Source organism: Blennius ocellaris (assembly GCF_963422515.1).
Source record: "Blennius ocellaris genome assembly, chromosome: 20".
NCBI lineage: Eukaryota > Metazoa > Chordata > Actinopteri > Blenniiformes > Blenniidae > Blennius > Blennius ocellaris.
Window position 1 is genome coordinate 3,315,595 of NC_137669.1, and position 17,634 is coordinate 3,333,228.

At 42.6% G+C, this 17,634-nt stretch overlaps 1 protein-coding gene across 2 annotated transcripts in view; it reads left to right on the forward strand.

The window, feature by feature from the left end:
• Positions 1 to 17,634, forward strand: part of trappc9 (trafficking protein particle complex subunit 9) — a 270,086-nt gene that overhangs the window by 143,750 nt on the left and 108,702 nt on the right. For both annotated transcript variants that reach the window (XM_080515759.1, XM_080515760.1), the window contains one exon: positions 5,407 to 5,517. In XM_080515759.1, the coding sequence (XP_080371885.1) occupies positions 5,407 to 5,517 (111 nt within the window). The remainder of the gene's footprint in view (positions 1 to 5,406; positions 5,518 to 17,634) is intronic.

Consider the following 17,634-nt stretch of genomic DNA (forward strand, 5'->3'; position numbering starts at 1 on the left):
ACCTTGAAAAACATCACTAACCCTGAACTCGACAAGATATTTGAAAACTGCTGCACAAACTAAATGAGACATCAACACTGTAGAATTTTCTCCTTTCCAATGTTTTTTTTTCTTTCTGACTACACTCCTAAGTTTGTGTTGAGACTAGCCTTTCCTGCCTTACCACTTCTCACCTGCATTGCCGTCTTTACCTTTATATTGATTTTTTTATACCTTTTTGCCTCAAGAACCCCTTTCCTCCCATATACAGTCCAACTCTTCTTTCTAAAATGCACAATAGTTTTATTGATCGATACAGTTGATTTTTTACTCATACATAATTAATACTGTGTTTTCTGTGTGGAAGTTTTTACCAGTTAAAATCAGACTGTATTTCGTTGTTTAGTCTTTGGTCATTCTTTCAAGATGTTTGTGAAGCAAAGGAAACGTATGCGATGTGACAGAAGTGCGACACACTAGATGATCTCCAGTGAACAGGAAGCTCTTGAAACCACATCCAGTCCACATTGTGTGTTGATTTGGTCCACGGCCCAAATGAACCCATCCTATGATGTGGATTTATGAACGTGCAATTTGTGCATCGTCTTTGTGTGTAACTGGAGAAGTCTGTGGTTCATAGAGCAAGTGACAGACACGCTTCACTGTCTGCCCATCCCCACAATTGACTGATGCTTATAGAAGGTAAATCGATTTGACTTATTTGAGCAGTCTCCAAAAGCATTTTACAAGACTAATCACATTCACCCATTCCCACATGCATTCACACTCCAATGAATACCATTCCTTGGCAGGCGTTTGGGGTTCAGTGTCTCGCTCAAGGACAGTGTGACGTGTGGACGGCGGTAGAAGGGTACCCAAACCTGCAACCTTCCAAGTGAGAGACAACCTGCTCTACCACCTGAGTCACAAGCCAGCAAAACTCGTGAAAACTTTCAAAGCTAACTGAGTATGACTCTCCAGAGTCCACCCATCTTCTGTATTCAATTAAAGCTTGCAGCTTGCTGGAGACTCTCCCAGCTCGCGATGGGTGAAGGCAGGGCACACCCTCCACAGGTCGCCAGTCCCTCACCACACCAAACATATCCAGATGTGTCTATATGCTTTGAATAGCTGTTATGCCAAAATACATCAACCTTCGCATTACTACATTGACAGTGTTTTTGTTTTTTAGATAAAGTGTGAAAGTGCAATGAGTTTTCTACAGCAAGCTGATGATTTAACTGGCTTCCTTGTGATGCAGTTGATCCTCTAACTCCCAAAGCTCAAGAGCTGAGCGCGCTCCAGGGATTGTTTTGTCCAGCCCATCACACCGGAGTCTGCTGAAATTGTGATCAATTTGAAACCTCCAGCCTTTGTTAAGACCCTGAAAGTGTTCCCCAATGGTGTTTTTCGTGGTGCAGTATTATCCTGGTCAAACAGGCTGCTCTCGCCAGGAAACCTGTTTAGCTACGGCAGCAGCTGTCACATTGAAATAAGCTTGAAGACCAATTTCCTATCAGGATTTGTCCTCACGGTGTCTTGTCCTTATTTGTTGATGCTCCTGGTGATGATGGATGACTATGGTCCTTTCTGTTGGAACCAGGCTGTAGTGATTGCACTTTATGTGGAAGATCTTCTGTGGTATCAGGCAGCATTTTTTTTCATTCACACATCCAACACCGAAAACCAAGAATGTGTAACCCTGTTGTCCGAACTTTCAAATCCTCACACAGTTGTTGTTTTTTTTTTCTGTCTACCTCAGAGTACCTTCAAGAACTGGCTGTTCGCTTGCTGCTCGATATATCCCACCAGTTGACAGGTGCCACGGTTACAAGATAATCAGTATAATTCACTTCACCTGTCAGTGGTTTGAATGTCATATAGCTGATGAGGGTTAAGCAAAATGGCTCTTTTGTAGCCAGTTATTCAAGATCTGATTTGAATTCATCCTTTGACATGGCACAGAAGCAGACAATTAGTACATCTCTACTTTTCACTGGCTAATTAATAGTCCTGCAAGCCTTTGAAACTGGACGTCAGATTAGTCAACCGTCCACTGTTGGCTCCTGGAGCTAAAAATATCCCCTCATCGGCAGAACTCTAAATCCAGCCAGGCTAATTAGGGCTGTAACATTTTGTGTGCAGGGAATGTGTCACGATTTGGTTCCTCAGCAGTGCGGCAAAATCAACATTTATTGACGGCGGTCTGCAGAAGTGGCAGAAACGTGGGCGCAGCTCCGCTGGTCTTTGCAAGTTGGGCTCCTCACATTGCGCGTGACATAACTACCACCTGCTAACCTACTGTAAAAATGATCCGAGCTCATGGTTCAGTCTCTCAGCCGACTGTGAACGAGTTCCCATTCTTCATTGTTTACATGCTGACCCAGTTAACCAGACGGTTGTTGTTTTTTGTGGCCTTCAAGTTGTTGATCCAGTGTTATATTTGTTAGTTGTGTCGATTTGTAGGGAATCTACATCCACTCGTCTTTTCTCTGTTTTGTCGCCGTACCTTTGCATTGTCTCCTCTGTCTATTTGGCTTCTCCAGCTTCATTAAATACACATAAGGCGCCGGGATTGATATTGTCTTGATGGATGATTTAGCTGGTTACACCTTTCAACAAAAGAACTAACTATAAACGTCTGTCTCAGCTCTGAGAGAAGAGAATGTAAAAATCCACAGACTGAAATGGAGACAAATAGTCGGAAAGTCTTTTTTGGGGGTTGAATTATTTAGCTGGGACCTCTGTGCCCTGTGTAGCAGCATTACAGAATACTTATCACAAATGATTCAGTGTTATGATTCACTCCCTACTTGTTGAAGAGGTACAAAATCTTCCATCTTCATCCAAGCAGCAGCAGAATGAACTCTGCTTCATTTTGGACTCGTCTTCCGAGCTCTCCGTTCTCATCATAAGGTGTGAAGCCACATCGTCAGTGGCTGGATTCTCCCGTCGCTGTTCCTTCACTTGATCTTGGCTACTTAGCTCCCGAGCAATGAGGATCGGTTGCTCAGCTCGGCAGCCTGATTGATCGCCCTGCTAAACGCCCCGGACTATTAATCAACACCTCGGCTCGTTCAGCCCTTTAATCATGTCTGCCAACAAAGACAACAAGACAATCAAAGAAACATGGGTAGGCCTTAAAATATATGCTCCTTTAATTGCCATAGCAGTTTATTAAAGACTAAGCGAAGGTCAATTTGAAGCCCCCATTAACACAAATATTTAAAAGGCCGGAGTTAGCTATTGGGCAAACACATCTATTTTTACAACTTTTAAATTTTTTGGGGGTGATTAAAGTGATTAATCGCATCGGTTGTGGAGATTTCTATGAACTTCTTCCACACAGCTTCTTCCAAATGTTTGGACTCTCATGTACCAACCCAATAGTTCAGTGATCTCGTAAGTGAGCAGGAATAAGTTCAATTCAATCTACTGAGTAGAGATCTTATGACTTTTGACGGTTTTGTTCAACAGACAGAGGCTGTCATGACTAGCACGGTGGGGTGTCTTTTGAAAAATGCCACTAAACAATGGGTACACTTTAGTAATAAATAAATTCCACCGTTGATGTTTTTGGACTCGTTAATGTGCTTTCGGTTGATTTAGCAACTTCTCCAAAGAGATGGACTGAAAGTCTACATGTTGGCGCTGGAGATGGTGGGACACCCAGTGGACAAGCTCCTCAGTGGACAGCAGTGCATTGTGTTTGGTGTCAAGCTGCTTTACAGGAGCTTTTCAAAAGTTTTGCAGTGCCCTGACCAACTGTCTTATTTCATAAAAAGTTACTCCATTTGTTTTTTTGTTTTTTTGTTTGTTTCCCTGAAGAAGCCCCAGGCGACAGTAGATGTACCTTACAGTACCAAGTACCTGCAGTTTTAAGTCGATGACAAACCTGACACCCATAGAGTGGATATCAAGTGCACATTTTGTGGAAAGGACTCCGATGTCCAATTATTTAACCACAATGCAACATCGCTCAGTTATATTATATCTACTTCATTAAAGTTCTATTTATTGTACTTTGTCCAAAACCCTCTGAGTCCAACTCCACTAAACAGTATTCATGTAACGGCCCACCGTAAGCATTGGACGTTCTGTTCCCTGCCGCTGTTCATATCCATTCCTTTCATCTGTCATTACCAAGGGAGGGGAGAAAAGCACCTACTTGGGGGGTTAAAATTAACTCTTTGAAAATCCAGCGTCACCTCTCCCGTCTTGATCTAAATCACAAATGTGTCCCTCTTATGATCTGCATGAGAAAAGCAGGCGCTGGGACGATGTGGAGACGACCTGCTCCAGGAGGCCTGAGGGCCTGATGAAAGCGCCGCCACCTTTGATGTTATGACAAGAAGTGATGAGCCCTTCACACACCACTTCTGTTGATGCAATGCATTCACTGTGACTGTCTGTTTTTTCTTCTGAGGCGATTGTACCCACATGCATAAAGTACACTCATGCCTCTTTCATTGTGGTCTTATAAAACATTTGGCACGTTGCATCATGCATACTATAAGCTGCATTGTCATATTGTTAAAAAAAAATGGATATATTCAATTTGTGTAAACTGATTACACAACTTGTAAAATTTGGTGCAGTGAAATCATCAATCCAGCATCAACATCTAATATTGCCACATTTTGTGAAACTTAACAAAACTGAGCTAACATGTTTGTAGCATGTTTATTCAAGAAAAACAAGTAACTACAGTGCAGTCTATTGTGAGTTGTTTAGGGGTTGTTGTTGTTTTTTAATTGAAGAAATTTGAAAGACAAAGGGGGTGTCTAGCAGTCCTGTTTGGTCTGTTTACACAAGTGTAAAGAGGTTAAGTGATCCTTTATGCGTTTTCAGAAAGGCTTTGCGTTTACACAGTAAGGATTTGAAATCAATGTACGTTTCCACGGACAGCAGAATATAGCCAGAGTCCTGACACTCTGGTATTGTTGTTGTTGTTGTTGTCCATCTCTTCACATGTATGCAGATGAAGTGTTTATTATGGCCATGGTGTTTATGCTCAGTAGCAGCATGTTCAGTGTCGCTGAGCAAGAATGAACAAGTTTTCACTAATCATCACCGACCAATACTTTAGATGTTCTTCCTATCTTAGTGAGATCATGTGGACGTGATCATTATATGACTTAAAGATCAAATAAACTAGCATCATGTGCATTGGAGTATTAATGGTACCACAATCATTTGTTCATGTTCTTCTCATTGAGCACCTTATTCTGTTTACTAGGTTCATGGTTTTTACATTTTTATCTCTGTTCCACCAATTTTGTTTGTTGTTTGTTGTTTTTATGAAAGTGCCAACTTTCATAAAAGTGCCAGTGAAAAGTTTTTATGAAAGTGCGAACAATTTCACTATAATTACAAGGTCTTTTTTTTTTTTTTTTTACTATTTGCAACTTGTGTCTTTGTCCACAGCACCCGCCAGTGTCACCTGCTGCTCGACATCTTCAACCCGACGGAGCACGAGCTCACCGTCAGCGCCAAGAACAACCAGGACCTGGTGCTTCACGCCAGCGAGTGCCAGAGGTGAGTGGAAAGTTTGTTCTCCAACCGAACTGAACTCAAAACTCTAAGGTTTTCAGATATATGACTTTCAGGCTCCTCTCATCTGTTCCTACCGACCAGCCTTCATACCCTTTTGCTTCATACGTTTTTCTTGTTCTGATTCGCGCGTCTTACTTTCGTAGACGATAGAAGAGGCAACGTGTGGCTCTGTGTAGGAGAGACTGCTGATTAAATTCTGCTTCCCACTAGGTTTGTGTAATAGCTTATTTAAGAGTATCACCGATGCTTATATTCGTTTAGCGAGAGATCAATGTATAAATATTTAATGGTATTGGACCGACTCAGTTTACCTTCTTTATAAACCTGCTGCACTCCTGCCACATCAACTGCATTTAAAAACAGCGCTCACTGTGGGACCTACATACACGCTTTCTGTTGGAAACGGAGCCCAAGTGTTGTACACAAAGTGTTGTATGACCTTCAACAAAACAACAACATGGGTTGAAGGAAGTACACTTGTGTCTGGCAATTCGATGGATGAGTCTGATTTTAGCGGTTTCAGAAGATACTTGCCTGGTGCAGCATTCAGAGGGGAGAATTTTTGTTGTTGTGTTGCAACCATTGCACAGAGATCCATACAGACATGAATTGGCCAGTTTGGCGTTGAGGATCTTGACCTCAACCTGATAGAATGAGATGATTTAAAGATAACACTGTGTTTCAGACCTTCTCAACCGACTCCATGGTCAAAGACACCTCAATATTTTTTTTAGCAATATAGTGTTTCCTAAAAGTGAACTTTATTTACTCTTGATTGCATTTTTTTTATCACGGCAAGAATGGAAAATCCTATTTTTGTATTTGCCAGGTGGCAGTGTTGGACAGTTCTCCACCACAGAGATATTCAGAGGTTTTAGTGAAATGATCTCTGTCCTCTGCCAGGATCAACCAGATCGATGTAATGATGGACTCACCTGCATGTACATCACAACCACTGTCTTTCCTGGTTTCAGTCAAATACCTCAGCCTTCTCACTCTTTCACTTGGCTTGACGGGAAAGTGGCACAGTATGATTCCTGTACACCACCGGTGACTCCTCACAGCAGAAGGGTGGGTCGGTGTTATTTGAGGGGAGCTGGGGGACGGAGAGGGATCTGCTCAGACGCAGCCAAACAGCTCATCACTCAGCCCTCTGCAAATTATCTCCCCTCTGCAGCACCGAGTGGCGAAGATCAACAAGCGTGCCAGAAAGATAACGTTGAAGAGGCTCAGTGAAAACTTACATTTGGATCGAATCTTATAGTTAACTAAGCGCAGTAGATTATTACTTGCTGGATTAAAAAAAAAATGCTGATGAATTTTTGTTTTATTATTATTATTATTCTGTTTTTCGTGGTGGGGTAAATGGCACTGTCAAGAGGTTGATTTAATCATGGCAGGAACACAGGAGAAAATATCATGACATTAAAAAAAAAAGAATCATGTCAATCTTTAGGATTAGAAGAATTACAAACCCATTTGCCTAAATGACCATCAAGGCCCCGTTACCATGATGTTTCCACATTGTTGCCTATTATTACATCATTGCTGGATCTAGTAGTTAGTGTTCTCTGAAATAGCGGCTTTTCTGTGTGGACTTTACATGTTCTTTCTGTGTTCGTGGCTTTTCCTCCTTATGGTCCGAAAACATGCATGTGAGCTTAACATGGTGACCCGAAATTGCCCAGAAGCCTGAATGTAAGTGTGTGTTTGTCTCTATGTGGGTTGGAAAAGTGGATAAGAAGACATTTATTGAAAAAATAGTCACTTACTGAACTAGAAATGTATCAAAATGTATTCATGAGTTCCATAAAAAGACTGTGATTTGGAGAAATAAATTGATACAGGGAAACAACAGGGAAATTGTTATTGAGCAACATTAAAGTTAACTAACATCTCGACCCTCAATACTAGTGCTGATTTTTCATGTGGCCCGTCACAAGAAATGAATTGCCCGACCATTTATTTTTATTTGACTCCCAGCCAGATTGTGGAATTATTGTTTTGTGTCAAGGTGTTATGTTTTTTGTTTAGTTTCTTTTGAACTTGTGTTGTCTTTGGGTTTCAAGTCTTTTTGCATTTCTACAGCAAAATGTGACAAATCAGCATGAAATAAATCACTGGCAATGGCACTTTGATTTTCGCGGCCTGGACCCTCGTCTCCAACTTGGCTCCGATTCTCTGCTTCCCCTGAATGAAGTTCAAGCGTTTGCCGACTTGCTTCATTTCTACAACAAATGTTTGTGTGGAAAAAATCCACAGAATGTTCGTATTTGGCGGAGAGAGACAGCGATGCAGGCAGTTTTTGTTTTTCATTGATGCCTCCGGCGTTGTGAAGCTGATTGCTCGGGTGGCTTGTCGCTGGTCGACTGTTTTTCAGCCAGGCCGGCATAAAAAGCTCAGGAAATTGGATCCTTTCCTCTTTCAAGACCCTGATTATGCATAAATATATTTTAGTTGATGAAATGTATTTGCTATCCCAAATTTAAGCTTTGCAGAGTTGAAAGTCAGACGATATAATCATCGATATGAGTAGAAATAACCCACATGGAACATAGCGTGCCTGAAACCAAGAGTGCATTTCCCTGGCCCACCAGAGGGGGCACATACATTCCCTTGCTTTTTCTGTTAGTTCCTCTTCTGGGAGAAGACAGTACCTGAAACTGAACCTTGGAGTTCATGCAGTCACGTATAACATGTAAGCCTCTTGTTTAGAATTCTTGTCCCCACCACAGGCGTGTGAATCGGACTTCTTCTGGCTCAAGTTGACCCAAGAGACGATTGAGAACAGATCTAATGAACCTGCTGTAGGCCCAATGTTCCTACCAATCGACTGCCATTGCATTATATTTGCTAAGGCCCCGATTATGTGACAAGCTATGAAGTAAAAATGCATCGTTTCAGAATAGTTCTGCGTTCACACGGCAGCGTTTTGAAAATGATGTCCAGTTACATGGAAATGGCAGAAATGCTAAAAACGATGTAAATAAGCCATGCCAGACCACAAGTTTGTGCTCTTGTTTTTTTTAATGAAACCACACAAACGTGAACAATACACTGTAGACCAGGTCCGGGAGGGCCGGAGTCCTGCAGGGTTGAGCTCCTCCCAGTTCAACACACCTGATTGCAATGAGGGGCTCGTTATTGGGCTATTTCACAACCTAGGTGATGACATCATCATTAGATTCAGGTGTGCTGAAGTAGGGAGCGACTAAAACATGCAGGACCAGGGTTGGGCTCACCTGCTATAGACATTAGCAGTGGGAGTACACGGTCATTCATAATGAAGCTGGATTGCAATTATGGTGACTGGTGGGTTTTCACTTGAAAACGTTGTCTAACACGTAACGTGCCACACCGTGAAGCTTTATGATTTCAGCTAAACTGAGGAATTGTTATCAGTGAAGGATTTCTAAGAACAGCAGCTGGCTGCTCTCTCGCCTGTTACTATACGACTTTACTTTACGACGGTCAGTGTTACTGCGAACGCCGTGAAGCCGCCGCTGCGTTAACAGCAAAAGTCAAGCGTGTCACAGCCATTCTACTTTGTCTCGGCTGATGAATGAGTGTCTGTCGATGGAAGTCACAGCAGCGCTGCCATTTTTACGAGTCTCTTCAAAGAGATTTTGATCTCGGGTCCCATGCTGGTTCCCATTTACCACCCGCTGTTCTGGCAGTGGGACTTTATTTGCAACTTGTCTACCAGACTGTAAATACCATCTAGAGTTGCACGGATACAAGCAAGCCTCTGGTCCTTCCAAATAATGCGGTTCATTTTGAGAACAAGCTATTTTGACGAGGGTCTGGAAGTGGAACGCAGCTGAGCACAAAGTAGAACGGAGGTGCAGATTTGAAGTCTCCATTATTGCGCCAGGGTTCTGCTTCTTTACAGGTTAGATAGACAACACTGTGTTCCCATTGGAGGACAACTGCAACCCCGATCAACTCGTCCATGAGAGATGAGATTCCAGAGGTGTTCTGAGAAAATAAATCCTATACATTGGAGTTTTACATATTTTTTCTAATTGATATTTTTCTTTTAAAGTTTTTATGTATCTAGTGTATGTCCATATATATTTAATATAGTATAAATAAAGTCCTATCTTAATCATTTTGATCAAATAACGTCACTCCTGTATGAGCCCGTCGGAGGGCGGGTTTACGTGATGCACCTGAACGCATCGCTCAAAGCTGTCAGCTATGAAGCGGCATTTTAACTTTTCAACTGCACAGCCTATTTGTTTTCAGAAATACATTTCTCAAAAAGTGTATTTCTGAAGACCTTACATGTGAGCCGGTGCACGGGGTTCCTGGTGAGTTTGCGCTCTGAGCAGCTGCTCACTTTGATCGTCGCAAAATATTTTTGTGTCAAATAGACTTGACAATCCTTCAAAATGTGTCAAATATACTTTGAAATTCAATCCTTCAATTCAATAATGCTGGAAAAAAATGATTGTAGACGAGTCGTCTGGGGTTGCAGTTTTGTGGACGAGTTGTCTGTGCACCCTGTGTTACTTGCTACCGACAGAACAGACATGGTGCTGTATGTGATCTCTCCACTCCAGAATCCACAATCCAGTGTGATTGTGTTTGTACCTGCACATATAACCCAGAGTGTATGTTAATGCCTCAGTTCAGCAGCAGGTGAACGCCAGAGGCACAATGTTCATGTTGTTTGTACATATTGTCATTGTTCCTGGATGCCTTGAGGGAGGATTTTGAAATGATCACCTCCAGCCAGTAATGATTAAATAAGAGCGAGAGTCATTTTGACCTTACACATTTTCATTAATGCAGTGTCACTCAAACAATTTGCACAAATTCCCGCAAATTCGCCTCACAAGCTCTCCGATTTGGTTTTGGTAGCCAAAAGTCAGGGTCATCATGACCCTGACTTTTAATCTTGGATCCATTTTTCTTTTTTTTTTTCCTGAATGCATTATCTGGGGGGAAGAAAGAGGCTATGACAGACTATCGTTATGCTGCCACAAATGTTATAGAGAATCAATGATGAAACACTCAATTTGGACAAGGTCACTGTGACATCTCATTTATCATATTTCAGGTAATGCTATATTTCTGGGAAGCTTAATGTAATACCTCACGCTGTGTTTCTCGAACACTCCTCTTATTATTGCATAACTACTCTAGCAGATTCTTCTATTGCTGACAGTCGCTAATAGTAGTTCTTATTACGCTTTAATCCAGGCTACCAATCCTCCCAAAACACATTTAGCATTTGTTTCTGTGGCTGACCACCTTCTGGTGACTTCTTGGTCGTTGGGATGAAATAGATTAGATCTTTATTTAAATGACTGTTTGATAAAACTGTTATATACCTTCACTGTCACAATATTGATTTGCAAGGTTTCTTTTCAGTCTATTCTGGTAATGATGACTTGGTAAAAGTTCTTCCTCTATCTCTTCGGAACAATGCGCATCTCAAGCTGAGTAAAGGAGCCTAAACCAAACAAATGTTCCTGGAGTTTTATTATGTGTCATCAGCTCTACATTTACTGTACTTCTCTCAGCTTTTTTTGTTTTTTTTTTAGCCCGGGCCATCTGTCACTGTTATACAATTATCCAAATTGCTAAAGACTCACTCTCTCCACCTCTCACTGACATAATCACAATGAGTTTTGAATAAAAGCTTCAATGGAGGTCAGAATACGTAACGCGCCAGGCTTGTAATTGATTTAAAATCTGTTGTCTCTGTAGAAACTGATCCACTATGACATGATGCACCCCGAAGGCACAAAGTGTCAAGTCTCGTAACCTCTGCAATTGCATATATAGACTTAACGTGTCCGTCCCCCCCCCACACTTCTTTGACTGGCGTTCCCTGTAGATACTGCTGCTGCATTTCATTCCACCCATCAGCGCTTGCGTTCCGTCAAGGATTCTCCCGTAGCCCGAGCGATACACATCTTCATTATTTGAAGATTAGTGTAGATCCAGTGAGTAGATTCTTCCTCACGCTGCACAACATTTCTATAGATATCCCAAACAAGTAACATGCGGTGGATGAATCCTCATTCACCCCCCCCATCTTCTGTTGATGGTTTCTTTTGACACACACACACCCAGCATCCACACATCATTCCGAGCCTGAGTGGGCCGGTGCATACAGAGCGGGGGGGGGGGGGGGGGCACGGACCCCAACATCTCCGTCTGTTGAACCATATTGCGCTCGTCTCTCCAGCTCATCCTCTCCCGACATCAAGCAGCCGTGTCATTTTGTATTTCTTTCCTGTCCCATGATGAATGAGGTGTCAGGCGCGAGATGTTGCCTGGAGTCTCCATCCAGGATCGCTGGAGCTCAAGTCCTCCATCCGACAGCAGCAAAAATGACTCTGTCAATCATCCGCACTTCCTTCACACAACACGGGACTTTTAATTGTCTTTCCCTTTTGCCTTTTCATGGCGACACAAATCGAAAAACAGGCCTGGATTGGAGGAACAACAAGTTTTGGATTCAGTTTCTGTCTCCTTTCCTTTTTATGTGGCTTCTTTCTTTCAGGGACTGCTGATAAGTGCCACTTATTGAATGCTTATATGGAAAAACAAAGAAGTTACGGGCTGTTTGCGAACATAAGGTTAGTTTGTGGAGAGTGTCCTCCTCTCGGCGGTGAGAGCTCCTTTCATCTTCTCAGATCATTCAGATGTGTCTTTTACAAGGTCTTTATCCCCTCCGTGGTGTCCTTTAATGGGAGATGGGGGTAAAACGCCGTGCACCTCACAATGTGATCGGCTACTTTGATGTTTGCGAGGCTGAAAAGATTCCCGGAGGAGCCGGGGCTCCGCGGCACTGATCTTCTTTTTGTTCCGTGTTGACTTTGAGCGCAGCAGAAGAGAACGGAGCATATGTTCCCGTGTTCTCCTCGCTGTTTGGATCTGGCAAACTTTTAACTTTTTCTTTCAAAGTTTTTTTTCACTTTACAATCAATCCTGAAAACTTGAATTTTTCAGTACGACCTCAGAAATACTTTGACTCTTATTTATGAGTATTGTGGCTGGAAGGCATTTCTTTATTTTTATTTCAATAGCATTATACTGACTGTCAGACCATGGCGTTGGTTACAATGTAAAAGTCGGCCATCTTGGTTTGCTTGTGTCATGACCTCTGCCAAAAACTGCAGTCTTTTAAAAAAGTGTTCAAAAATAGTGTAATATGAGTTATAATGATGTGGTTGGGCACCCACAAGTAACTCATATCATTCATCAGTTTTTCTTGTCTGGCCGGCTGCAGCATTGGTCCTGTACTGTACCCTCATCCACCGCTCGTCGTTCAGTGACATGAACTTTGCTGAAATGTCAAAGAAACAGTCTGTGAGCATTAACACTCATTACACAGCCTACCTAATGACTGAAGCAGGTACTGTTCAAAATCCAACAATAGTCTGACAGGACACGACACAGTTTCCTCTCTCCCTTTGAGATATTAAATAGTCTACATGGAAGAATGGATCGCAGCCTAATCGGTGCCATTCTTTTTTTTTTTTTTTTGGTGCCATTCTTTATAAGAGTTGGTATTTTTCATGCAGAGGTTCAGGACTGTATTAGTTATCTGCAAGGGAAATTATGAGCATTTGAGTTCTAATGATAATATTGTACCATGTAGCATTAATTCATCAGCATGCCTCAGCGTGCAGAGAAAATTTAGTTGAGCAAAGTGACTAATTCAGCCCCCCGATTACTCCACAGTAACAGCTTCTTTCAGCCACCCAGAGCTCAGAAAGAATGAGGCTCTAATGGTCACTGCTCTGCATAAACAGCATGTAAATGAATGCCGCTCTCCTCACTTACTTTCCATCCTTTAATTTGAGGAGGAGAAAAGGAGTGATCCCATGTACCGCCAGACAGCCGTGACCTTTTCTGCGACTCAATCTTTGATCTAATGAGCGAAATACGATGAGACAGAGAAAATTGAAGTCTCCGTTCTTAATATGAACGGAAAATAGCGAGTGTTGTCCGAGATGTCAGACCGAAAAAGCCATTTCCATAAAGTGAGGTTCTTTAAGTACTGTAATTACGTGGGTTTTGATCGCAAGTCACTCAGACGATTTGCTGGATGTTTCTATTGTATGGGTTCGGTTTGACGTGCGTGTTTGAACGGTAGCTAATTATCAGAATTGGAGAATCGAGGCCCCCGAGGATCTTTTCTCCAGCTTGTCAGCTGTACAAATACAACCAGTGGGAGAACGTCCTCGGTTACCTCCTCGTTGTGTGATTCTCTTGAGCTCATCACATTTCTCTGCACGTTATATTCTACTATTTACGAAACAATATATTCACTGGAAAATTCTGGGCATTGTCGAGAAGTAACAGTGTTTTTTCTGAGTGCAGTTTAGGATGGTCTTATTTTTTACATTAAAGAACTGTTTGGCTGTGAATGCAGGGACTTCAGATACTCAACAATACTTATTAACAGCAAAGTTCCCCACAGTAAGTGTCTGTATTCAATTCTGTTTTATTTATACATATATCTGTAGGTACTTGTATGGAGAAAAACCCAACAATTCCACAAGTAGAGGAGACAGTGGGAAGGAAAAACGTTCTTTTAACAGTCAGAAACCTGAATAACCAGACATAGGTGGAGAATTTCTGCAGTGCAAACCTCGGTCCAGGTCGAGGGTACGATTCCTCAGTTACTCTTGAGTCTCCACGTTGTTTTGTTCCTGTCACATCATTCAGTTCATGTTCAGTTCAAAGGGTTAACCCGATGATACCTTGATACTGAAGTTATTAAAAGCGGACGTCGCCCTTACTATGAACACTATAGCTTAACTTGAACCTTATACAATAGAGCAGTCCAGCTTTTCAATAACACGTTCAGTGTCATTAATGACAGTGAGGGCTTCCAGTGTGGAGAGGATGAGGTTCTGTTAGGCCCCATTTACTCTCGCCTTCAAGCTGCACAAGGCTTGATTGGAGTGGAATCATGACGGTAAAACACAGAAGGTGCAAGTACAAGTAGCCCGCGGGATACTTTCTGAATGGACCTTGATCAGATCATTCAAACCTCTCCTGCAGGTACTCGACAAGCGTTGTATACAAAGACCAGCAGTGTGAACATCTTAAATGCCAAGTCACAGACCACAATGGAGCACTGACCCCCTTCAGGCCTCTTCTCCACTGCATGCACTGTTCCTCCAATGAAATAAACTCTTTGGCACTGCATGTGTCTGTATAACCTTGAATGTTAATTTTGAAAGACCTTCTATCTGAATAGAGTATTATTATTCCATTTAGGTGGACAGATCAGCCTATTACTGTCTGCAATAAACTCATTCAGGAACCAAACGTCCACAAGTTGGGAATGTTTAGACAACAAAAACTGTGATTACTCAATTTCATTTAAATTCATATCTTTATTGAACATTAACTGTTCATGACTGAAATCACAGTCAAGCTCTCTGTGTCAATTTTGGTTTTACAGTTGTGAAATAAAAAAAAAATTATTTGAGAATAATTAGTACTTTTTTCTGTCATTCCACCCTAATTTCAACATTCATTATCTGGTAGAATGGTAATGACTAATATACTTGTACAGAGTAGGAGTTCTGGTTAGGAACAATATGTACGCCGAGTCCTGTGAGCAACGAGATATGGTCCATGTTAACTTATGATCATATCCAAACTCTTGCAAATTATATGGCAGCGGTTTGAAAACAATGTCTCCGAAGCTACAGAAATGTTGTAGTTTGCATGCCCCCTCCACACACACAGAATAATAAGCTCTAAACATTCACAATGGCGAGAACACAAACATTCGTACGGAGTTGAATTACGGTTCCAGGTGCTTCCTGACTATAAAACTACAAAGTCCCTGGACAAAATGAAGTGGGAGTCTTGGCTCTCTGGAGTCTGCCACAAGTCGGACGTTTTCAAAAAGTTCCACCAGGGGCCTGAGTCAGAACCTCAGTGACGGCTGAGTCGTTCTTATTTCTCAGATTTTATGTTTGGGAGTGACGTTCACAAGGCTGAAGTCCTAAAAGTGGATTAATTGAAGAAGAAGCTCAGTTTGAAAGCCAATTATATGCAATCATATAGTGATCGTTGACATTTTACATGCCGCAGTTGGACTTTCAGGTCTTTTTGTATTTTTTGTTTACTTAAAAATAAATAGGACTTGAGATACAAAATGTTGGTTCCGTTATGCAAACTTTTAATGAGGGCCCAATTGTTATGATATTGCTCGAATGTGTGATTTTGGGGGAGGAAGAAAAGAAAAAAATCTGCTATTATTGCAACGTCGGTATTGTAAAACTGACCTGCCTCACAATGATCTAAACCCAGACCGTGTTCATTATTAGTGGGTGAATAATCCCACGCTTTTTGATTCGGCTTCACATTGAAGGATCAAAAAGTGACTTTAGCCATTAGTGCCAACTTTTCTGACACCTCCTGCTTAAAACCCAAAACGTCAGAAGAATGGTGAGGCCCCGCTTTCACCGTATTCATGCTGAAAGTAAAGATCTTTTTAAAAGCCTTTTTGCCCAATATGAGGTTTATGCCCTATTGGCACAGGATTAGTATTACCTAGACATGTATTACTCAGTAGTTTGTGGATTACTGCTCCACCTCTGTGTTACTTGCAGTACATTCGCACGGGATAAGCGAACTCCAAATTACAGACGTTACAGCCCAGATACGATGTCACATCCCTGCACGTCGCAACATCCGCTGTCGTCACGGCAACAGTAGACATGTCAAAGCAGCAATGTAGCTTGAGAACTGTAAGCAGCGCTGTTGGGATGACGGGCCGTCAGGTTGTTGGTATCAAGCCCGTTAAAAGATAAACACTGAGAGTAAATGTCTTGCTTCATGCCGCTACGCATCTCGTCCTTCTCAATATCTCCCACGATGTTCCTCTTCTTCTTGATCTCCTTTTGCCGTTTCTGCAGCGGTCCATAGGCCTGTTGTGTTTCAGCTCCGACTCTTGGAAAATGCTGTCGATCATTTCTACCGCAGTCTGTATGATTCAACGGGGGGGAAAGACTTTTCTGGCTAGACTGGGTACCTGGAGGGCAGCGGAGGGGACGGCCGGAGCTGGACATGGACATGGACATGGACATGGACATGGACGGCAGGCTGCTCGGGCCAGCGGTCCGGCCCTCTCCGTGGAGGGAGGGCGTGTGCTGGCCAGTGTTTCTTTTATGGTTGCACAACGAAAGAGACAAAACACCGACAATACCCCCCGATCACCAAGACGCAGATTTGCATGGCACCAGTATTATCACAGCGCATTGGTGTTCTGCAAAATGCGGTTGGTAATTTACTGTAGCATTTTTCTTTACAAATTACAGACATGGTGCATTCGCACGCGGTTGAGATCACAGACACACAATCATTTCGAATCACTATTGGTCCCTCGGTGATAGTAATCCGATATGAATTGGGCTTTAAAAACGCTGATTGTACATTGCAACTCGGATGATTCTTTAGACTAGTTGTCTCGTCTCTCAGCCAGCGATGCGGTTTTGAGCAGTAATAAGTCATCCGGTGTCTCTCTCTCCTCCGCTTGCTCTCACCTCTTCCAGATCCCAACCGGCCCTTCACAGCCGTGGCTCCCAGAGGATTCAAACAGGCCTTTGGGAGTTTACGTCTCATTACAGTATCAACCTCCAGGCATTAACTGCTCCCTGCTGCAATCCCATCATCATCATCATCATCATCATCATCATTGCAGCCTGCTTGTTAGTAGCTGCAGTCCAGCGAGGATGAGGTTCTGGCTCATCGCGGCTCCTCTCCTTTTTTTTTTTTTTTTTTTTTCTCCATTCACTGTGTGTTTTTTTCGGCTCTGCCAGATCAGCACGCACAGGAGCAGATACGCCTGATTGCACAAGCTTTTTCAAACAGAGCTTGTTGCCATGGTGACAACCCCCCCCCCCCTCCCCCCCACATCTCGTCATATGGCAGCCGAGCAGATAATGCAGCTTCGCTCAGCTATCCAGTGTGTGGCAGGCGAGTGTGAATCTTCCTCACCGAACCCAAACAGCGCTACTCGCTCATTACGCGACACAAGCAGCACGTCGTATGGAAACACACTGGGCTCTGCTGAGAGCGGCGCTCTGACAGTGATGAGGCGCCACCGCT